This window comes from Protopterus annectens, chromosome 10.part0 (genome assembly GCF_019279795.1).
Source record: "Protopterus annectens isolate FY-2018-M chromosome 10.part0, PAN1.0, whole genome shotgun sequence".
In the NCBI taxonomy this organism is placed as follows: domain Eukaryota; kingdom Metazoa; phylum Chordata; order Ceratodontiformes; family Protopteridae; genus Protopterus; species Protopterus annectens.
The window spans coordinates 961,084,069-961,109,300 of NC_056744.1; the positions used below are offsets into that span (position 1 = coordinate 961,084,069).

At 38.8% G+C, this 25,232-nt stretch overlaps 1 protein-coding gene across 1 annotated transcript in view; it reads right to left on the reverse strand.

Annotated features, from left to right (window-relative positions):
• LOC122813417 (protein transport protein Sec16B-like) overlaps positions 1 to 25,232 on the reverse strand; it is a 1,253,021-nt gene that overhangs the window by 888,166 nt on the left and 339,623 nt on the right. Inside the window, exons 4-5 of the mRNA XM_044085733.1 lie at positions 15,610 to 15,733; positions 1,607 to 1,700 (exon numbers count right to left, since the gene is read on the reverse strand). Of these exons, the coding sequence (XP_043941668.1) occupies positions 1,607 to 1,700; positions 15,610 to 15,733 (218 nt within the window). The remainder of the gene's footprint in view (positions 1 to 1,606; positions 1,701 to 15,609; positions 15,734 to 25,232) is intronic.

A 25,232-nucleotide genomic window follows, 5' to 3' on the forward strand; every position in this document is an offset into this window, starting at 1 on the left:
CAGTGACCTCAAAAATTGTAGTTATCAAGGTAGATTGGCAATCACCTCTCTGTACTCAGTTTCTTACAAACTCCTTTATGGGCATTAATGGCTAGCCTTTCAAGCCATAAAAGATGCAACCTTTGAGCTCCTATTCCTCCCCAAACAAATGGTTCCAAAAATACCAAATTAAAGAAACTAAACCTTCAACAACAGATAAAATAAGACACATTGGCATGAAAGATTCATATCACAATGTATCTCCCACCTTAGGAACCAACTTCCACTGTCTGTCAAACAGCGTAGTACTCTTGCCACCTTCAAGGTAAACCTAGATAATTGGATGAGCAGCCTCATATTCTCCCCTAGTCTGTCTTGTACTCCCCTCCCTGAAGCTGGATGGGACTTTTGAATAGGTGTTATTGGCTAGGCTGATAATGATCTGCAGACTGATTGCCACATACTAAGCTATTCATTTATGGGGTGAACCGCAGACTGGTTCCACCAATATCTACAGTCAAAGCAGCAGTCATAGACTGTACCATGACATCATCAGCTCTATATCTCTCAAATCATTCAAAGCCATAGGGGTCTAAGGCCTCGAAAAACAAACACCTTGGCTATTCTATCTCAACCTTTACCACAAATGCAATTCTTGCTGAGGCACAGATAGAAACAGCATAAGATTTACTTCCAGAAATTAGAAAATGTAAAGTCTTACACCTATCAGCAAATTATAAAGATAATTTACAAGAAAACACAAGGCACTCATTTGTCATTACATCTAGGTAGACTGGTCTCTCCTGTTCTGTGTGTCACCTTTGTTAACGCCTGGTAGGTAAATAATATGTAGAATATGTGTGTGACATACTACAGTACAGAAATAAGTGGGAAAATTAAATAGTAACATACCTAGAGATGGTGGTGCACCTTTATCAAAGCCCCTGCTAAAATGCAATGCACTGATACCGCCATAAGTTAATTAATATTTCTTTAACTGTTACTAGTGTAATTGACACTGATGTTCTCAGTAAGCCAGGAGATAGATCTCACTTATCTTTTGTGGCCTTATGGCATATGACTGCCACATACCTATGGTAGTCAGATGTAACACTCCATATTAACCAACAGCTTTAACATGCTTGAGAGCCTTGGATCATCATTTGTATCTCTGATCTTGGTCATAGCCAAGACCCAGTAGACGAGCTCCATTAGTACACATGGCATTGAGATGAGCTGAGTGCTATGTGATAGGAAACACTGGTATCTGGCCGCCTCAAAGTCTTATTTGCCAAGGAGTCCTAATGCCTCATATAGACAATAAATCAAAAGTTTAATTAAACACTCATGATTTCACATGCATCTGAATTTTGAATACTTTCCACAGTAACAGTGTGAAGAAGAAATTAAATTAATAGCAAGGTTACAACTGTAATTAGGCAGCTAGGCAGCTAATCATAATCATAAAAAAATAACTGTCAAGCTTGCATGTTTTTGCATTAACTGACTAATCACCAATGATTCTCAGCTCAGCATGAGGATGCATAATCCTCATCATCAGAACATTTCCTAGTAAAAGCACAGTTCAAAGCATTTGCTTCTTAAATACGATGTATGGATTCTGTACCTGACTAGAATCAGTGTCTGTAACATGGAAAATGTCTGCATGATCTCTTCCATTGTCCCTGCTGTACTGAAATTGTTTGCCATAATCTTCACTCCTAGGGTAAGGAGAAATAAAAACAAAAAACATTGCTCAGTTCCACATTTATTCAATAGGCTAGCAGATATGTAACATTTTAGTCTGTTCTGCCCTGGACAATAATTTGCAGTTGAGGTTTAGCAGGTATTTTCTGCTTAACTTTAAAACAAATGGATATCTTATATTCACACTTGATTCACAACTTAGAGTGAATTAACACAAACTACCTTTTATATGTAACATAATCCTGAATCATGACAACCTTTAAAGTCACAGAGTTTCATATCTAAGGATTCATACACTCTGCTCCTCGGTGCACTCCAATTACCTCTAATACTTAACACTTTCACTTTCACAGGCTACCTAAGTTATTATCACACTTTCTTTATTGTACCTTTATAAGAAGTAAAATTAAATTCTAAAACATATTATCACTTGGTAGAAATCCATAATGGCATACAGCACTCAACACTATCACTTGCTTTCCTTTCAGACAATGAACCTCCCTTCATTGGAGAGCAGTGATTCAAAAATGAAAGTCATGTAAATACAAATAAAAGTTATGTACTTACCAAAACCATAGGTCCGAATAAGCAGGTCTAACCGTGGTAACATCATGACTAAGTCCATTCATGCATTAAGACAGCTTAGTACGTAACATTTTCACAGACTACCTCAGTACTTCCTTTTATCCCAGAAAGCAGCACAATGCCATTTTTCTCTAGATCCATTTTTCAGACAGAAGATGTAGAAAAAAATTAGCACATGGAGCACCATGATTATGCTCCAGTATTGGGAAAAAAGAAACTGGTTAAGCCCTTCTGCAGTGTGACACCAGATATTGACAGCATTTAGGGCTGTGCTTAACAATTCTTAAGACTGAGTCTCGCACTAAGACCTGTCAGTTGCGGCCAGCAAACGAAAGCAGCAGAATTTAAAACAGCTTCATTTCTGCTTGCTATCTATGCTACTCATCTGCCCCTGACTTTCTTTCCTGATATAAAATGTTTTAATCTGCAAGTATGACAGTGCTTGATAAGTGCTTTATAGCTTTGAAAGCCAACAAAACATTTAGTACTTTTTTCTTTTCTTCTATAACTAGTAGTACATGGAGCAGCTAAAGCTCCATGCACTACAAATAAATATGGCCCGGTCTCCATCATAACCCTTCATTATATGTTCTGAAATGAATGACAAGGATTTGTTGACATCCATGCCTCAAACATATAATAATTTTGGTTACTATCAGAGACCCGATCATAATCATCTATAGCATTATGTCTCTTGACCTACAGCACAAGTGGAGAAAGGAGGAAAGTGGGCATGTTTTCAAAGATGGCTCTAGTCATTCAAATTTATCTATCCTAAATAACTTCATTGGTCATATGAGAAAGTCTTCTGTTAGAAATAGCTGGAAAGAGTTACAAGCTAATTATCATGGGTGAAAAGATGCCATTTATAACAGTATCTCTGAAGAAAGTCATGAACCTAGATATCATGCACAGTTTATAGTGCCATAAGAATGTATCCAGGGAAGGCCAATTATCTGCTACACAAATATAATCCAGAGCTGCATTTTTGAAAAAGGCTTGAGAAGTACTAATTGCTTTTGTAGAACCAGTATTAGGATAAGAAGTAAGAGATTTGCAATACTTCTTATCAAAGCTATAGCTACTGCATGGTAAAAGGTGTTGGGTGCCCTAGGCACAAATTAATCAGCTTAGGAGAAAAAGTGCTGTTCGGTTTCTTCTAGCTAGTGATATGATGCTAGTTTATCCTTACATCTGCAAGAACTAACAGTAATTATTTAAGAGCCATGATTGAGATTCCAGTTTAGTTTCTGAAAGGTGTTTTAGACAGTGCCAAGAGAAGTAGAAACATAATTTAAATCAATAGTGAAAAGGCTGACTGCATGTCTAAACTAGAGCAAAACTGCAAAAAATCTAAACTGCAAAATACCAAAACAAAAAAAAAAAACTGACAGGATGGAAGTTATAGTAGGGAAGGGTTTATGCTTTTCTCACCATTGTGCAACATCAGAGTTGGTAGATATAATTCGCAGGGGGGTGTGGGGTAAAGGGGTCCTGCAAAAACATTGAGAAATGTGACAACATTCAACCTCAAGAAAACCATCAAAAAAAAAATCTGACAAAACTGAACCACATTTTGCCAATGTTTTATAGGGGGTAAGCCCCCCTGCAATGCCCACACCCCCTCTAATTATGTATACCAACTTCAAGGTCACATAGTAGTGGGGACAGGACATACACCTTCCTTAATATAACTTCTATTCTATCAGTATTTTGTGCTTAGATAGTTCTACTGTGTCATCACTTTGCAGTGTCAGTATGATGCAGTCAGTCTTTTGACTGTTGATTAAATGAGCCATAGTCAGGAAAAAATGAAGATAAATCACCACGACTGACAGGCTAAATATAAAAGTTTTATTCAGTGAGCACTTCAAGCCTCAAGTACTTCTTCAAAACATAAAGACTTCAAAGTACTAAGTCCTTAAATACATCAATTAATTACCTTTTCTCAATGATACAAGTTACAAGTTACGCATTCTCAGTACTGGCTTTAAAGGAATATTGCCATTTAATCCAAAACCCCTATTGGCCTTCAGTTTAATAATCCATTTTAATTCTTCATATTCCATTTTGTTATTAATATCACCTCCCCTAATATTCCTAGACATATGTTGTAGTACCATAAAAACAAAAGAGTGTCCAGGAGGATCACTGACCTAAACGGCAGACTTGATAGCAAAACCACTGACATCAGCTTATACAATATCTACAAAGGTATTGTCAACTTTGAAACTATAAGTGTCACTTACCTTGACATCAGTACCATAAGAGTTAATGCCAGCAGTTTCAAAACTGGTGGTGGGGATAGGAGAACTGATGAGGAGAGCATTGACAAGCTACTCTTGGAGAGAAAAAAAAACAAGCTGAGCCACCTCTATCCTATAACAACATGTTGGGTAAGGGGCAGCAGTAAATAACTTTCTTGGGTGGCATAAGCCAGGGAACCTTGTTGGCTAGGCTTACGGAGGCCCTCGGGCCGATAGCCTAGTACCTACCTATGAACCTATTAACCTTGCCCTCAGCACGACATCCATCAACAGAATAAATAGAAGCAAGCTTAGGATTTAATATTTGACAGAGAACTTTGTCAGCAAGACAACTTAAACACTGAGATTTAGTCAGTAGTTTAATAGGAGACTTTGATTCAACAATTTGTTGTGATTTTTTTGTACACTTTTTATCCATCGTCTGAGAAGCAGACTTAGATACTGGAGAAGGCTAAGCTTGAACAGATCAGGGGGGCAGCTTGTGTAGCTCTGACTTTTGGGGGCCCTCAAAGTATCCACGATGAATAGATTGCTTTGGTTCATTGGATATGAATGATTTTCCTGTATTTTCAGCTAAAAACTATTTTTTAAATATAAATCTTATTTGATTTTTCTTGATCCTCAGGGTGTTCAAATTAAAACTTCTATAGATGCTATATATGTTAATATTGTGCTTTTTTTCCTGAGCAGAACAAGCACTGTTCCTGGGCAGAGCAAGCACTGATCATGCTTTTCTTGGGTGGGATTGTATTCCTGCAACAATAATGATAGACTGTTCAAAACAACCAGAAAGCAAAAGTCCAGCCATGAATAGCTCAGGTGAGACATCAAAAGGAAGACAGCTTGATGGAGAAAAAAGTAGAATAATCCACCTAAGTTGGAAAAGGGATGGATTGCTAAATGAGAATGGCAATAGAGGTTTGGAAATAAATGGCACTACAGTGATTCTTGGAATGGGGAAGGGACTGAGACAGCTTGTGAAAGTTTTGTGTGCTGAGCTGCCCTAATGCCTGATAAACTTTTGTTGTTAACGAGGATGGAACTCCTCATACCAGGTCTATGTCTAAGAACCACCATGTTCCTAATCTGCAGGCTGTAGGAATGAAGGCTGCATATCCTGGAACAATGATCCTATTATCTGAACATCAAATATACTCACAGAGCTATACTGTGTCCATTATAAAGGTCACTACTGCAGGTAATCATTATACAACTGGAAGAGTAATAAACTGTAACCTCAGGTCCCATAAACGGATAGATGCTTTACATAATGCACTGCAGGACTGAAAGAAAATCCTGATTTACCTCTAGACTTACATCCAATTTGTAATGCTTAGAGAATAAGGGAAGAGAAGCAGCAGCTTCACAAATACTCTAGGCAGACTCGTTTTTGAAATAGGTATTGCTGTGGTAGCTGTTGGCTTGGTGGACTGAGTTATGTCCTCCCAGTCAAAAAAATCTGTTGCATTTGTCATGACATAAAATAATACAATTAGCCAGTCACTTCAAAAGGATATATTTTCAGTGACTGGAATATCTGCTTTCATTAAATAGAAAATATAACTGCTGGTCAAACATTTTTAGTGGGTTAGTCTGTTCAATGTAATTTCCTGAATTGTCTGTGAATGTCCATGTGAGAACAAGTGGCACAGATAGGATTTGAAAGAAAGTCCACACAAAGCTCATTCAGTAATGGATTCACAAAATGCAGCTTGGCCCAGACAACATAAATAGAATACACACTGGTATCCTGGATAAGAGCTTCAACACCCAAACCCAAAATAGACAGCAGACTGGCCACCTGCAGAGCTGAGTCTTTAGCCTTGCACCCCACACTCCTTTTTCACTGACCACTCTTTGAACCACATTGTCTTCCACTCCCCTGTACCCACAGTAACTGCTTTTCTTACAAGTTATTTTTAAACACACACACACACACACACACACACACACACACACACACACACACACACACACACACACACACACACACACACACACACATACCATTCCCAAGGAGAGCTGTCAGAATTATTTCATTTCAAAATCACAGCAGTTTTTTCCTGGCATTTCAGCAAGGCCCTCTGACTACTTGTTGCTCTTGGTTAAGCCAAGTAGAAATTATATACCTTCATATTTTCATTGGTAGTAGGCTGAAGTGATCTGTCAATTCCAATATTTGACTGCACACAGGTCACTTACACAGCAGAGTCTTTGGTCTATCATCTCAGGCCACTTTCTCACCACTCCACTCTCTCTCTCTCTGTGAGCAACAGTGTCTTCTAGTGCCCCTTACTCATGGCACATGCTTTTCACACATTATTATTTTACACACACACACACACACACACACACACACACACACACACACACACACACACACACACACACACACACACATAAACAATTACCAGAAGACTGAAAGAATTATCCCATTCCCCACAACTTTCTTCCTAACACAGTGGTACTGCCACCTTCATGGGTATGGCCAAGGACATCTAGGTACCTGCTGCAGTTGATTAAGCTAAATATAAAATTACATGTTCATAGTTTCACTGGTAGCAGAGGCTCAAGCAATCTAGCTAAGTGTAGCATTGTAGCTTGTTAACCTACAGTGGTTGCTGCACCACATTACTGTTGTGTTTGTAATAATCCAAAAAAAATATATAGGATCATAGGAAGTTATTAGGCTAATGCCCCTAGGGCCCTTACAAGCCTAGCCAAGTTCTACTCTTATTTCCATGATCAGCACCTATTGCCCCTGTCCAAGAGGGACACAGGTGGAACCCTCAGGGTGAATTTACAGTTATCCATCCAATCCTTAAGACGATTAGAACCCAGGACCATCTGCTCTTTAGTCCAACACTTAACCCATGTTGCCACAAGAGTAGTTCTTCTTCTTAAGGCTGACTTGAAACCTGTCAAAGCTGGGTGGATGGCCAAGATTTCCTTGAGATATCACCCTATGGTGATTCTTTATGGATAGAGACTGTTAAGTGAGGCAAAATAAAACCTGCTTGCTATTACATGATTTGTGTCTTCATGGATTTTATTCAAAATGAATAACAGTCAGATTTTCAGGGACCGAACACCTTCCATTTTCAGGTCCTGAAGATGTGCTCCCTGTACATAGGACATTGAGACAGCAATGAATTTCTGGTCTATAATCAGAAACAAAAGGACATTCCTTGGTTCAGAATAATCTGGTTGTATCACAAATGGAATGCTTTTATCATTTTTGTTTCTTCTAGAAGGACACTTTCCAGTTGTGACTTGCTTTTTCTTTTTGAGGTATCAATGAAGCTTTCTCATTTATGTAATCTCACATTTAGAACAGTTCATCTAGCCACAATTTTGAGAAATGCCATTGCTGAAAAATGTTTCCTGTATTGAAATGTTAAGGAAATTCCATCATCCTGCACCCTGTTCCGAGGAAAGACTGTCATAATAGATTTCATATCCAAAATTGCCACTAGGAATCTCTTTTTCTGGAAAAGAGCTAGATTCAACCTTTCCTTGCCAAAAGAGATTTCCATACTATGGAAGTACCAACATTTACTTAAATGCATGATGCAAGCTCACAAGTGAAATGGCTTCATTCAGGTTGTTACCCAGGTAAGGACTGATCTGAAGTAGATATGCAAACATACGGAGCTTGATATTTCATGAACGTCCTGGATGTAATAGAAAATTGGATGTAATAGAGGTGAATTGATTATGGGAGTATTCTATAGGAAACCTGAAAACATGCATCTAGGTTTTATGAATGGAGATGTTCAGGTAAGCAGCCTACGTCTCCATTTCCTTAAAAATGTCCTGCTTCTGTACAGAAACATGTTTGTAGTGTCAGCATATTGACCTTTTTGCTTTGATGAACTAGTTTAAGTTCTTAAAATCGAAAAAAGGCCTCCACTGGCTATTATTTTCTGGCATTAAGAAGACTGACTACCCCTTCTTGACAAATGTAGGATGACTGATAGCTGTTTCTGGATTAAAGCCGAAGCCAGGTACTCTGATCTGTTAGAGCATTTGGACTTGGTATTGGAGTTGGAGATGCACAGAACTCTATGATGTACCCTGTTGACACTGCTCCATATACTTATTTATCTGCTGTAATTTGAAACAACTGAATTTTAAAATGGGTAAGTATTTCTCCCAGGGAATTAAATACAGGAACAGGGTGGACTACATAATGTGATGCACCATCACAGATTATTAACAAAGGGCATGCCTGTCACAGATACATCATTGTTGCCCTAGTTACTGTTGTATTGTATGATATTCAGAGTTTTTTGCAGTCTATTCTACTTTCTATGTCTGCTTGTGGTAGAAGGCCCAGTATTTAGTTGAAAACTTTATGCAGAATTTAGGGATAGGATGATGAAATGTTTGCAGCACATTATGCACGGTTTTACCTTTCTCTTCTAGTTTCTTTAAAACTTTGACTTGAGATACAACAGTCATTTTCATAATAGTTTTGCTGTAAAGATATAGCCAAGATTTGTATCTTCTCATCATTACAGAAGGACTGTATTCTGAGCAGTGAATATCACGTTAAGATAATACCAAAACAGTATCCATGAATTTACTATTCATAGTGTCACAATCAGATTCACAGCCTATGTGGCAAACTTAAATCCTCTTTGTGATAATTTAGATTTTTACAATAAGAAAAACATCAGCAGTGAGCCAGGTTATCAGTTTGTTTCAGAACGTCTCACTGGTAATGCGCTATGCAGGTCCGATAGTTATACCCAGAGTAGAAGACATATATGTCCTCAAACAAAGTCTACCAAGGATTCCACTTCCTACCATTTGATGCAGTGCTGACAGCATCTGTCTTTTTTAACAAACATTGAAGAGTTAGGTTAATAACATCATGATCAGGCACTAGATCTTTACTTCTGAGCCTTTTAAAACCTCACTAGGCTCTTTCGAGTCAGTGGCTGTGAATTAGGCTCTGAAAATATTTAAAAAAATGAAGATCCTTAAAATAAGAAATTTAAAAAACTGCCAAAAACAGAAGTGTATCAAGCTTCAACAACATTGCATATCCTTTTTGGGGAGAATAATTCTCTGGGATCCTAGTCAAATGGTCTTCCATTTAATTTAAGATCTCACAAGTTAGAAATCCTTTAAAGGGGAGCCAGATGAAAGGGATTCTTGCATTGAAGTCCGTATGGAATGGAAGATGGATGCAAACTGGACTTAACAGGCCAGGAGCTCTATATATTTTATATAGATGAGGGTAAGTAAGAAAACTGGACTTTTCCTTGTTTTTCTAGTAAGAGGTCCCCTTGTGTAGAAAACATCACAAGAGCTGCTGAAAACCAAGAAATGGTTTGAGGTAAAGCAAATTATTTCTAAGCAAACTTATAACTTAAAATACAGGACTAATATCAGCCACCCAAGAGACTAATACCTGATCAAAAAGGATCAAAGACTCAGGTTTATAGATATCAGACTGTGTAACAGATGTTATAGAAATGGGCATCTAGCCTACCAATGTCTGGTTTACAGTCACAGTTTAAACACCTAGTTTAAGACTAAGGTCACTGTAAACCAGCAGTGTTTAGGAAATTCTTGTGATTGATTATGCTTGCCTTGTTCTATCTTAAACTAAATTAAATTCTCAAAACATAGTGATTCCATTGTCTAGAAAAATGAATGAGGTAAAAACATCCCTTCTTCTCACTGTAGCTATGAAGTTTTATTGTACAAGACAGAGTGTTACTCCACATTACTTTTAAAATGTATATATAATCAAATTACAATTTTCTAAGAGTATTGGATTACTGTATATCAAAAAATCTTACACAATCCTCCCATGATATAGCAGTATTTGATGAGTATAAGGAATGAGCTTCAGTATTTCATTGTATTTTGTTCCTTACAGTTTAAATACTGTTGTTTCCTTCCCAGCTGGTTTATCTGTTTTATTATAACAACAGAAGACGTTAGCATATACCAAAACTTGCTTCACCAAAGTTTAATAAATGTGTATTAAACTCTTACTGTGTCTAGAAGTTAATGCCTTCAGTACAGGATAAATAACTCTGCAAACCCCTTTACCCATGATGGGATTCCATGGTTGTAATTTAAATTCTCTCCTGTTATTGTTCCTAAGTTTTTATAGTTTCAAAAAGAGTTTCAAATAGAATGTCATGCTCTTAAGAAGAAGGTGGAGTTTGACAGTGCATTACATGTTGGATACTCTTAATGTAGTACTGATGAAATTCATCTAAAGCAGGTTGAAATTTGGAGATGTTACTATAAGTTAATATCTAATAAAATCTTTTAAATAATCCATTCTGATGGATGGTATGTGATGCTTTGGTATGAAGTTCTGTGTCTATACAATCATAAACATAATTATAAAATCCTACAAGTTTTGAAACACAAGATCTGCTGGATTGAAAGTCATCTGGAACTAAATCTACTCCTCTTACATGAGTTAAATTAAAGGGCCTGTAGTGCAGGAGATTTGTTCTGTCATCCCCTTTGTGTATTGGAAGCAATTAATTTGCTATTTTCTATTTCTTTTTTTAATTATAATTAGTATGGTGGCACATCAAATGTTGCAAATCAAAGCTATAGATCTCATCAGTGCCTCTCTTTTAAATACTTAAACTGGCTTGAATTACCCCACCAGCTTCTCCTCTCATGGCTTCAAATTATCCACTCCATCTTGTACCAACCAAATTTCTGTCACAGCCTATCTCCTTCTGCACCCCCTCTAGAGCTCTCTGAAGCTCAGACCAAAACCTAATACAAATCTATAAACCTAAGTGAAAAATCAGTCAAAACCTTTATAGCTACTACCCTACCATCTCTTGGAACAAACTCCCATTGGAATTAGATCACTTAAGCAACTCAATGAATGTAAATCAGCCACCAAAGATTACCTACAAAATCATTGGTCTTGCCACTGTACTTATCCTCCTTAAACTGTCCCCCTCTCCTATTGTAGCTTTAGCTTATTATCTGCCTTTCACTGTTTTTTATTTCTCCTTTGTTTAAGCTATGATAGACATCTAAACTATCTAATATTTCTGCTTCTCTGACCTAAAAATATTCTCTTCTTTTATACTGCCTCTATGCTCTTCACTAACAGCATCCGCCTTGACTGTATTGCAAACTTCTATATTAAATGATATACTTGCATACTGTTCCTGCACATATCTTACAAGTAATGTCAACTTGAATTCTGTAAATTGTCAATTTGGTTTTACTGTTTTCTACTTAAAAATATGTTGTTTTTCTTTTCATATGTTTTTTCATTTTTTTGACATTTTAACTTTACAATTTCATTTTACTTTTATAATGCCATTGTAAACATGTGTAGCTTTTCTTCCCAGGCCTCCACTGAAAATGGTCCATCAGCTCAACTGGATTAACCCAGTCAACAAATGTAAAATAATAATAATAATAAATAATAACACAGCTGCTTCCCTGTGGTTGTATATTAAGCTCCAAAATAAATGTTATTGCTTGTTATTGCTCATGTTTCCCAATGCTCTTTCTTGTTGTTTTTATGCATAGTAATATTGCTACATATGAGAAAGATCCCCCAACAATGTTGTGAGGATTTTCACCTTTCCCAATGTTATGTGGCAGTAGAGTTATTATATTTAAGTAACATGGGGAAAAGGAGTGATACCTTCCACATGAGACAGGCAGGAAGGATTTCTCTGCTGCAAAAACAAACTCTTCAAGCAATGGATTTGGACTTATGGAAAACTGTGTTATTGATCATTTATGATCAAGCATTTGGTAGACAATCTATTCAGTCTTAATCTATCAAGGGAAAATGTGATTTGAGAAGGTTGATTAATCAGACAGTGCTCTCGGGCTGGGTTTGTCAAAGGTCCATTGGATCAGTGCTCTATCCTGGCAAATAGATGCAAATAATGATGCAGAACAGGTAATGAAGTATTTAAGATATTTTCATTGAGTTCATAGATAAACAGTCTTGGAGTGGCATTAGTACTTGGATAGTCCAGCAACATTAACAATAACCAAGAAGTCACAGGCAACTTTTAACATTGTTCTGACTTACTTTAAGTATTTTGAATTAGTGTACTAGCACCTCACACTGTCCTGCAAAGTAAATGTTAACAGATACATGAAATCACATAATTTGAAATAAAACTTTATTACAAAATTTGTCATTTGGACCAGGACATACATGAAACCCCATAAGACAGACATTGTGACCTAGCAACCCCAAAAGCATCCTAATAATTCAGGACTCCATTGTCCATTAAAAAATAACTCACTATACTTTGCAAGGAATTTGTGTCCACTTGGGTGGTACTTAATATAACATTATAGAAACTTACTATATACATAGTCTGGCCCCAATAAACCATGAAGATTTTCTGACTAAACTCCGGGAAACAAAAGTCATTGAACATGTAGTCTTTATAGATTACTTTAACAACCAATACGCTGACTGATAAAACTATTCCACATCAAATAAAAAAATATATATTAATGATTTGTGATAACAAAAACAGTTTTGAACAAACAGTACCAAATTCAGATACAGCAATGTCACAGATATCATACTGAGCGACTTAGGCTCTTTCTGCTTTCCACCTTTGGTTAAATGCCTTCTGTAATTAACATTGATAAAGATACAATTCTCATTAACCTTAAAAGTAATCTGAAGCTCAGCCATAATAGATTAATACAGATTTTTGTGTTTCCCTGCCTCTGGCATGAGCACCAACCACCCTTTTCTCATTCTGTACATGGGTCAGGGTGTTAAACCAACAGTGACCAGCACCAACAGATAAAAAAACATAAGTTTCAAAAAACGTATTTCCCCTCAGTTAAACTGAATCGTAAAGAACTGGTGGAAAAGTAAGGAAAGATAAGAAAATTAAAGGAGCAAACATTTGACATTGTTTGCAAAATATTTACTGCAAAATATAAATAACAGATGCCTTCAAGATAGCTGATTACAAACACCTGAGAGTAAAGGACATGAAATATAAATTTCAAATGTAACCCAGCAGCATTATAGATAATAAATATCATAAATTAAGAACTGATTCGTCATGCTTCTGTGACAGATGTAGCAAGCCTTTTTCATATTGTAAAAGCCAAGTCCTGCTTACACAATGAATGCAGAACTGAACTGTGTTTTGTTTTGTTTTTGTGTCAAAGCTATCATGAAGTGACAAAGAGATAAAGATGAGATCATGCTTTATTGTTTGGTACAATTAATGCATTTGCAAACCTTGTATAAAATGTGTGTGTTTATTAGGAAAAGTGCTTATTTTAAAGAAGAAACACTGACTTCAATTAGAATGGCTCATTTTAAAGAAGGACCACTGACCGGAATCAGGACTGTTATATTTGCTACCTTTCAATTATATATGAACCCTGAATACAGAATAAAACATGTATTTTAATATTTTAACCTGTAATAACCTTTGGTTGAAACAATAAATTGAGCTTAATTGGACACTCATTTGCTATAATGAAGACAGTCCATAATCAACTGCATTAAAACTTCAAGTCCTCTATAACAAAACCTGTAGATTTATGGTCGCAACACTACACTTTAAGCCATAAAGTACTAACCTAACTACAGCAAATGTGATACCTGTTGCAAGAGAAGCTGCCATTGCCACTTCCTGCTTAATCATCAAACTTCTGTATCGTAATGATATCATCCTTGCTTCCTTTCTCAAAATGAGAATCTTCACCCGTGGTGGTGCAGCGGTAGCATTGTCGTCTCACAGCAAGAGGTTCTCCCGTTCGATTCTCGGCTGGAGCGCCTTCTGTGTGGAGTCTGCATGTCCTCCCCGCGATCAAGTGGCGTTCGAAAGACATGCATGAATGGGCGTGCCTTCGTTGAAGATTGGGCGTCGTTCTGGCACCTCTGCACCATAAAACTCTACTGCCAATTATTAGCAGACTGGAGTTCTGCTGTGGCAACCCCTAACAGGGAAAAGCCGAAAGAAGAACTGACTGTCTGCAGTCCTCAGATGTGAATCCATTCACTTTTCTCCCTTCCAACTACTCCTCAGATTGTTTATACTTATGTTGATATTTTATGTAACAAGATTAAACGGCCTCTGGGTCCAGTGTACAATGCATTTAATGCATCTGCTTGGCTAATCAGTTACCACTAAACCTCCGCATCTATCATCTCCCTGAAAAACATAAAAAGGATCTTCTATGCCATTATTTTCTTTAAGTATTAGCAGATTCATTAGATTGAGTGTTTGATTAATTCTGTTAAAGTTGGCTTTAGATGACACAGATAATTAAATAGCTGTAGTCACTTTACTTTTTAGATATACTTTCTTCTTTCATCTCAGTTAGCATGTTTAATGAGATACTGAAAGGATGACATAGAATGCATAGGATTTGCTACAAAATCCTTTTGACACTACTTGTACTGTTTTGAAACCATATGCATAGTATAAAGCGTGACATGATTCCATTCTTTTAATCTATTATTTTCTTATCTACCGGGACATGAATTATGATACTTCAGATGTCCAGATTCCAATTTAATAGAACTTTTAAGACATGCATTATTTCTGAGGCTGAATCAGACTGCTAACCAGTTCAGGAAATACCTATGCATTAAGCCCTCACATGAAAATTGAATCCAATCCCCACTTTTCCTTACAAACCTATGTTTTAGCCTTCGTTCCAGATTGTAGCACCAGCTCAGAATACTACATAAAGTTAGATTAATCCAACTTTACAACACAGAATCCAGGTTATACCAGTCCTAATGAATCTGCTGCTGAGTATTTTAATTTTAAACAGAACTTGTTAGGGAAGAGATCAGACTAAAACAGCCAGTACACATTGTAGTAAAATGTGTGTCTGTTAATGTCTCTACACCACTTTATATTGACCCCTTTTTCTTCAGTTTTGCAAAATTTCAATTTGTTCTCAAATAAAATTGGGTCACAGTATGAAGGGGATACTGAAATGTGATTCAGATGTGTTTTCCATCTTTTTCCTCATTCTCAGTCATTTTCAGTGCCTTTATTCCATTAGAACTGTAATTATTCAGTACCACTAGAAACTCTCGTACCTCTTCCGACCAGATTCCACTCTGGCATTTTGTTGCCATTTCATCTGCTGATCCCAGTTTTCCCTAAAACTCTGCTGAGCTCTGCCATCAAACTGCCAGTTTTGAAGACTCCGCTGATCGCCATCTAAATATGAAAAGAAGAGTGAAGAGGTAAGTGCACCCTAAAATTATGCGTGGCAATGTGGGTGCACATTGTAACAAGCTAGTCAACAATTATTTAATACCACTGGCTTAGTAACTAAGATGGAAGGTGACAGGTTGCAGTGTTACACAAAAATTTCAGATTTATTTCATACTACCATAGCACTCCTTTGCATAAGTATGGACTGTATTACTAAAGAACTGTCCTTTGCATAAAAATGAAGTTAAATGAATTTTAGCACATAGACAATCCTGTACAAGTCAAAACGTTTCTAAATATAACAGTGTGTACTTACCAAAATAAATAATACAGAATTACATAATTTCCCAGTTACATAATAAAAATATCATAGTCAGTAATATCCTTTCATAATGTATTAGTTCTTTTTTGCCTCATATGTGTTATTTATCTATGACATGTATTTTAATATCTAATTAAACTTCCAAATTATACCACTCCATTTTAAATTCCCATGTTGTAGTAATATCAATCATCTGGAAAAAAATAATTTCATATTGCAATAAGTATAAATTGAAGTTACATAGATCAGGGGTACAGCCAGGATTTTCAAATTTGTAATCACAACTCCCAGACTGCTGCCCAACAAGCCACACCCATATTAACACTACTGACCAAGCCACGCATCCTTCATATCACTGATCTCTGAACATTTCATTCCAAAAGTGTGCCTTCCTTGAGTCAAAAAAGAAAATACCTTTCCATTTACATTTGGATAGCTCCATCAATTTGCACCCCAATGTTATTCTTCTTCCCCTTTGCAGCTCCGAACCCTAGTAGTAGCTCATTAGCACTTCACTAGTGCTACCAAATAAAGGTCTGGCAACCTCTAAGCAGCACATTCTCTGCAGTGTTGTGGTTCTGAAGGTCTGTAGGTGCAACATATAGTGTTGCCCCCTAGGTAACATCCAAGCTGTAAGCCACAACTACCTCCCTTCCGCCTGCATAAGTCATCTGGCAATGGCTGCGCATTCCTATGGCCTACACTCACACTAAGCTTTTTTGGAATGGTAAACCTTACATTCCCAGCAACAAATACATTTTGGCTGAGCTCAGTCATCCTGCCACTAACAATAAATGAAGATATGTACCCATCGGAGTCAGTCAAGCAAAAACTAAAACTGTCAAAAGTTACACCCTTACTACCTTGCTTTGAAAGGAAATTGGTTAAAGCAAGATAACTGGCCTAAGCCTCAGAACCAATGGGATTGTACATGCCCTAATGTATTTTTTATGTATCAAACTCTTTGTACAAGAAATCTGGACAAAATCTGAAATAATAGGTTCATAGGTGTGTACTAGGCTAATGGCCCTGAAGATTTTTACTTGCATAGCCCAAGAAAATTACCCAGGCATTGTGCCACCTGATGTTAGTTTACAGTGCCCCTATCCAATAGGGCAAATGGAGTTATCCCTGTGGTGAATTTTCTGTTACCGCTCCACTCATCAAGATTTCTCTTGAAGAGGGCCAGAGAGGTGCTCTGCTTGATATGAATGAGAAACTTATAGCTTATAGTATGGCCAGTCTTTGGGAAATAAACTTGTCCCTCCAGCATGTTCTGTTAATTGTGGTAATGAGATTGTGATCTCTGGAGTGTGTGGCATGGGGGATTGGGATTTCTTTAGGTGTAGCTTTTCAAGTAGGGCTGGGCCAGACATGGCTTTGTAAATCAAGCAGAGATCACCTCTAAGTAGACAATAAGAGATTGAGAACAGCTGAAGCTTCTTGAGTCTGTCCATGCTGGACATGTGTTTAAGGCCTAGGATCTTTTTTGTTAGGTACTTTGTGGCCTTTCCATTTGTTGTAGGTGTCTGGTCAGGTACATGCCAAACGGGACGTTATATTCAATGATTGGTCTAATGTGGGATGAGTAGAGAGGGATGATGACCTCTTTCTTCCTGGATGCAAAACTTTTGGTTATAACATGTGTCACGTCATGTAAGCACCCAGGAGAATATTAGGGTCCAACCTAACACTCTCATACTGGGCAACTTCAACTACCCCGCCATTAACTGGGAAAACTACTCACATACCAATACACTTGCCCAATGTTTCCTGGAATTAATTAATTCCAATGCCCTGGACTAGCTCGTCCTTACTCCCACTAGAGGTAGTAACATCCTTGACCTGGTCATTACTAACATGGGCAACCATTGCTCTAGACCAGTAGTCAACTCCTCCCTGGTTAGCTCTGACCACAGACTAATCACCTTGGAAATCCATATCCCCCCTCCCCTCGCAAAGGTAACCACCATAAAAAACTTCTCCAAAGCTAACTTTGGGCTCCTAAAAACAGAGGTGGCTAACTTCATGGCACCCATGCAAATGGAGAATAGTTGCATGACCACCAAATCATACGCCAATGCACTGTACGAACACGTACACAAATGCATGGATCTCGCCATTCCCAATAGAAACAAGACACTCTCCTCCAAAAAGAAGGAAGCCAATCTCGTGGTCCCCTGCCATAAACAAACTCTACAACAGAAGGAGGAAACTGATGTAGAATAAGGTGAAGTCCCAATACTGGAAAAACTCCCTTATCAGCCTCAAAAAAAGTTGAGATCCCTCATCAAATCCTCTAAAGCTAGCTGTGAAAACAGAATTGTGGCAGATACTAAAGACAACCACAAGGCCTTCTATAGTTATGTAAAGAATCTTCATGGCAATACCCAATTTGCTCTGAGCTACTGCACAGTGGTACCTCCTATACCAAAAAAAGTCCAAAACATACACTGTGAAGCAGTAGGAAACACTCAGTCAGCCAAACTCTTCAGTCCAGGCTCTTTCTATTCTTCCAACGTACAAAGACACAGATTCATCACACTTCACAATCCTTTAGAGATACAACTACCTTAATTCTCAAATGAAATGCACTACAAACACCTTTTAACACAACATTTTAACAAAGATCATTTATCAACCACTTTTTATCCATTGACTTGCTTTATATACTGTGTAGTTGAACTACACCCCCCCCCCACACACACACACACACACACACACACACAAACTAAGACACACAGTACTTACGAGGAAGCTTTCCTCACTAATATTGGTTTTAAGGATATCATTTCATTAAGACCTGGTGCATGGGTCGCAGCTAGTTTTATTTGTCAGTTAATTTCCTTTTCCTCTATATAATTCCTCCCCCTCTAGGATTTGGTCTTACTTGCTCTACAATACCAAATAAAAACTGAACAAAGTTTGCACATACTAATGAATGTTAGGCATCTTAGGGAGAGAATATACGAGCACCAGTACCAGATTGCTACGTAGAAATATAAATAATGCCCTATATAAACATTCATTAGTATGTGCAAATTTTGTTCAGTTTTTATTTGGTATTGTGGAGCAAGTAAGACCAAATCCTAGAGCGATTACAGGAATTATATAGAGGAAAGGGAAATTAAGTGGCAAATAAAACTAGCTGTGACCCATGCACCAGGTCTTAATGAAATGGTATCCTTAAAAAAATATCAGCGAGGAAAGCTACCGCATAAGTAGTGTGTGTCTTTGTGTGTGTGTGTGTGTGGGGGGGGGGGGGGGGTTTCAACTACAAAGTATATAAAACAAGTCAATGGATAAAATGTAGTTGATAAATGATGTTTGTTAAAATGTTCTTGTGTTAAAAGGTGTTTGTAGTGCATTTCATTTGAGCATTAAGGTAGTTGTATCTTTAAAGGATTGTGAAGGGTGATGAATCTGGGTCTTTGTACATTGAAAGAATAAAAACAGCTTGGACTGAAGAGTTTGGCTGACTGAAAGTGTTTCCTACTACTTCACAGTGTATGCTTTGAACTTTTTTTAGTTATATTTTTACCTCCTATACCAAGCCAACTGATATTGCCAATATACTAGCCGACAGATTCAGTGCCAACTTTATCCTTCACTCCCCCCCCAAAATGCCAGTCATGATACCAGTAGATTTCAGGCACCCAGAATTACTGCTGCACAGGTTAAAACAGCATTGTCCGAGGCCAAGAATACAGCTTCTATGGGACCTGACAATATCCCTGACTGTGTTCTACATGAACTACAGAGTGAACTGGCACCTCACCTGTGTGCCCTGTTCAATCACAGCCTCACCTCAGGCTCTATCCCTACTGAATGGCACACTGGTACAGTCATCCCTCTGCACAAAGGAGGAGCAAATACAGACCCTGGGAACTATCACCCCATTATCCTGATGAGTCTGATATGCAAAGCTATGGAACGCATCATCATGGACCTAATAAACAAGGATATAGGGAATCTCCAAACTCTGGATCCCACACAGTTTGGTTTTGTGAAGGGTAGATCATGCCTGCTCAACCTGGTTGTCTTCTTTGAGTCAGTCACCAGAGCTGTGGATGAAGGCAAGGTGGTTCATATAGCCTACCTTGATCTGGCCAAGGCCTTTGATACCATTCCCCACTCAGGAATCATAAAGAAATTAACTAAGCTAGGGATTAACCCCTATATCACTAGGTGGTTTGCAAACTGGCTCTCAGATAGAACCCACAGTGTGAAAGTAGCTGACTCCAAGTCAGACTGCCAACCAGTCATGAGTGGAGTCCCACAGGGTACGGTCCTGGGTCCTCTCCTGTTTGGTATCTACTTCTCTGAAGTCCAGCCCAACACAAAGGAACTCTGGCTGACAAAGTTCACAGACGTTTGCAAGATGGGAGCTATTATTAACTCCCCAAGTGATGTTGACGTCCTACAGAAAGGCCTGACTCAGACCAACGACTGGTGTCAGAACCATGTCCTTAAGCTCAATGTCAAAAAATGTATCATCATCCCCTTTGGGAAAAACCCGGTTCCTATGAATTACCACATCGATGGCAGTCCACTGAACACAGAAGGCGTTATAAGAGATCTGGGAACACAGGTTGACAGCAACCTCTCTTTCGACCACCACATTGCCACTGTGGTCAGAAAGTCCTTCTATGTGGCACATCTCATTACTAAGGGTTTTGCATCCAGGAAGAAAGAGGTCATTGTCTCCCTCTACTCTTCCCTCATTAGACCAATCATCGAGTACAATGCCCCATTTGGCATGTACCCACTAAACACCTGCAACAACTGGAGAGGCCACAAAAGTACCTCACAAAGAGAATCCTAGGCCTTAAACACTTGTCCTATATGGACAGACTCAAAAAACTCCAACTATTCTCTCTCATATCGCCTACTAAGAGACAATATCTGCTTGACTTACAAAGCTATGTCTGACTCAGCTCTGTTAGAAATGCTACATGTAAAGAAATTCCAGTCCCTCCACACCACATACTCCAGAGACCTCAACCTCATTACCACAATCAACATAACATGCTGAATGGACAGCTTTATAACCCAGAGGATGCCCATGCTATGGAACAGACTTCCCATACATGTCAAACAGAGCACCTCACTGGCCCTCTTCAAGAGAAATCTTGATGAGTGGATGGGAAATAGAAAATTCACCCCAGGGATCACTCCAGTGGCTATACTTGACAGAGACACTGGGGACTAAGGTTGGGTGGCACGATGCCAAGGTAATCCTATGGGCTTTGCTTGTAAAGGCTCCAGGGTCATTAGCCTAGTACACACCTATGAACCTATGAACATAGAAGGACTTTCTGACCACAGTGGCAATGTGGTGGTCGAAGGTGAGTTGGCTGTCGATCTGAGTGCCCAGATCTCTTATGACCCCTTCAGTGTTCAGTGGGCTCCCATCAATGTGGTAATTCGTGAGAACTGAGTTTTTTTCCAAAGGGGATGATAACGCATTTTTTGGCATTAAGCTTCAGGCCATGGTTCCGACACCAGTCATTGGTCTCAGAGAAGCCCTTTTGTAGGATGTCTGCATAACTTGGGGAGTTGATAATGACTCCTATCTTGCAGTCATCAATGAACTTGGTCAGCCAGAGTCCTTCTCTGTTGGCCTGGTCTTCTAAGAACTAGGTGCCAAACAGGAGAGGGCCCAGGACCGAGCCCTGTGGGACTCCACTCATGACTGGTTGACAGTCTGACTTGGAATCCACAACTTTCACTCTATGGGTCCTGTCTGTGAGCCAATTTGCAACCCACCTAGTGATGTAAAGGTTGATGCCTAGTTTGCAGAGTTTATCAATGATACCTGAGTGGGGAATGGTATCAAAGGCCTTGGCTAGGTCGAGGTATGCTGTATGCACAGTCTTACCCTCATCCACAGCCTTGGTGACTGTCTCGAAGAAGTCAACTAGGTTCAGCAGGCAGGATCTACTCTTGACAAAGCCAAACTCTGTGGGGTCAAGAGTTTGGAGATTGCCTATATCTTTGTTAAGCAGGTCCATGATGATGCTCTCCATAGCTTTGCATACCAGACTTTTCAGGCTAATGGGGTAATAGTTACCATGGTCTGTAATTGCTCCCCCTTTATGGAGTGGGATGACTGTATCAGTGCACCATTCGTTAAGGACATAGCCTGAGGTAAGGCTGTGATTGTAGAGGCCACACAGATGTGGTGCCAGTTCATTTTGTAGCTCATGTAGGATGCAGCTAGGAATATTATCAGGTCCCATGATTGCTGTATTCTTGGCTTTGGACAATGCAGCTATTACCTATGCCACAGAAATGGTGGGTACCAGGCTTTCTTCTGGTATTGTGATAGGGTCTTTGGGGGGGGGGGTAAAGTTGGCACTGAATCTGTCAGCCAGTATGTTGGCTATATCTGTTGGATCAGTATAGGTGGTGCCATTGTGCAATAACTCAAAGCAAATCTGGATATTGCCTTGGAAGTTTTTGATATAGATATAGAAGGCTTTTTGGTTGTTTTTGGTGTCAGCCGTAATTCTGCCTTCATAGCTGGCTTTAGAGGATTTGATAAGGGATCTCAGCTTTTTGTTGAGACTGATAAGGGAGGCTTTCCAGTCTTAAGACTTTATTTTTTTCTGAAACAGTTTCTTCCTCTTGATGTAGAGCTTATTGATGGCTGGGGACCATCAGATTGGCATCCTTTTTTGGAGGAGAGCATCATAGTTATATTTAGTATGGCAAGGTCCATGCATTTGTGTACATGCTCTTGGTGTACGATTCTGCAGTCGTGCAGCTATTTTCCATTGGCATGGATGCCGAGAAGTTAGCCACCTCTGTTTTTAGGAGCCTAAAGTCAGCTTTAGAGAAGTTTTTCAGGATGGTCACCTTAGCAGGGGGTGTAGGTGAGATGGAGATTTCCATGGTGATCATTTTATGGTCAGATTTAACCAGGGAGGAATTGACTTTAGGTGTGGAGCAATGGTCTCCCATGTTGGTGATAACCAGGTCGAGGATGTTACTTCCTCTAGTGGGGGTCAGAATGAGCTGGTCCAGGGCATTGAAACTGATAAATTCTAGAAAGTGTTGGGCCTGTACATTGGTACTTGAAAAGTTTTCCCAGTTGATGAAAGGGTAGTTAAAGTCACCCAGTATGAGAGTATTGGGTTGGACCTTGATAGACTTCAGGGTGCTTAGGAACTTGGAGTGAGAGTCTAGGGACATGTTTGGGGTTCTGTAGCAGGCTACGACTTGTATCACTGTCTTAGACAGTGTTAGTTGTACCTTAAGTATCTTGGATGCATTATGCTGGGCTACCAGTCTAGAAGTGTGCGTATCCTTTAAGAATATGGAGACACCACAACCTTTGGAGCTTCCAGCCGTAATGGAGATACAATGGCCCAAAATAGGGATAGATTTTAAATATTGCTCTTTTTAACTTAGAAAGTTGCTAGAAAAACAGGATTTGTGCTAGAATGTGTTTTCTGAAGAATATGAAGTCTGAAACTCATATATGTCATTATTTAGTGAATTCAGTCCTCCATGTTTTGCCAGAAAACCAACAAATTTTATGAGAAATAGAACAAAACTATGAGGCTAAATCTGGACAATTAAGAGGTATTTTAAACACACACTCACCTAACTACCTACCTTCTCTCACATAGCAACACACACAACCTCTCTTTCACACAACAAACTGCTAGTTTACATTCCATACATGCACCTACTCTCTCACATAGCAAAACACACACACACACACACACACACACACACCTTGTCTTTCATACAGTAATGAATGGCTAGTTCAAATTCCACATACACACCTACTATCTCATACAGTAACACACACACACACACACACACACACACACACACACACACACACACACAAATGGAACTGCTACTGTAAACGCACGCACACACACACACACACACACACACACACACACACACACACACACACACACACACACACACACACACACTTACTTATTTAACTTCTCAGTAGAATTACTTAAATTCCACATGCGAGTATGCAATAGGTTTACATCTGCATTAGCATGTGCATGGTCATCCTCGAAGGAGAAGACACTACCACCACGGAGAGAAGTTTTTCTTTTTTTTTTTAATTTTTGTCCAAGTTGCAGCTGTAAAAGTGGCAAGACTCTCACCCTATGGTTCTAGCATCCTTGCCTTTAGCTTTCTTCCCTAGATCCTAGTGCCTGCATTGTGCTACCCCTGCCACACAAACACTGCAATTAAGTGTATACAGTGTGTATGCCTCCCAACATCCTTGATATAGATAATGACTGACCTGCAAGATAAATGTCTATCTTCAGTGGCTACTAGGTCCTACTCCACAGGCATTAGGACCACTCAAAGGGCAAAACATTCCCAGGCTGTCAATCACTTTACTTCAACCATAATATACCATGCATCCCTTGTTTTCCATTTCTCCAGCTACAACAACAACTGAAAACGAAAGGAGAACGGAAATAAGAGAACAAAGACAAGACAGACCACAAGATGAGAGATGGAAGATGATACCTTTACCAAAGATAGACCTGCTTCTTCTAGATATATCATTACAGCAGGTACATACCTTTCATAGCTGATAAAAAGGTTCAGCTTCTGTAATTACTGGAGTAAAGCACCATGTTAAAACACTCCTGATTAGTCACTGTTATGTGAGCATATCCTCGATAAAGTTAATCCAAAAATATCTGGAACTGAAAGGGGCATTCAGCTTGCAGGGCCTTGCAAAGGCGTTTATGGAAGACCAAGATGTCACAGCACAAATATTGTCAAATGTAGTATTAAGGAAGTAGCCAGTGATCTAGCAGTGTAAGCATTATGTGTAGTGGGTATGGGTTGGCCAAAGTTTTCATGGCAAAAATAATTCAGTTGACTAACCATCTTGAAAATGAGAGCTTGGTAGCATTCCCTCTCACTTTGGATGTTGAGAAAGAGGCAAAAACATGATGATTTTTCCTGAATAACCTTCTGCCCATATAAAATCTCACCTGTTTATGAGCAACCATAGAAGGATGGAGATATCTGCGTTGATTAGTATACCCTGAGAAAGCACTGGAGTATTTTAAAAGGCTGATTTAGATTAGTGTCTCTTGCGATATTTGGCATGAAAGATGGACTGGCCCTTAGCAATAACAAATGAGCTAGCCGGGCTACTGATCAAAAGGGACTCGC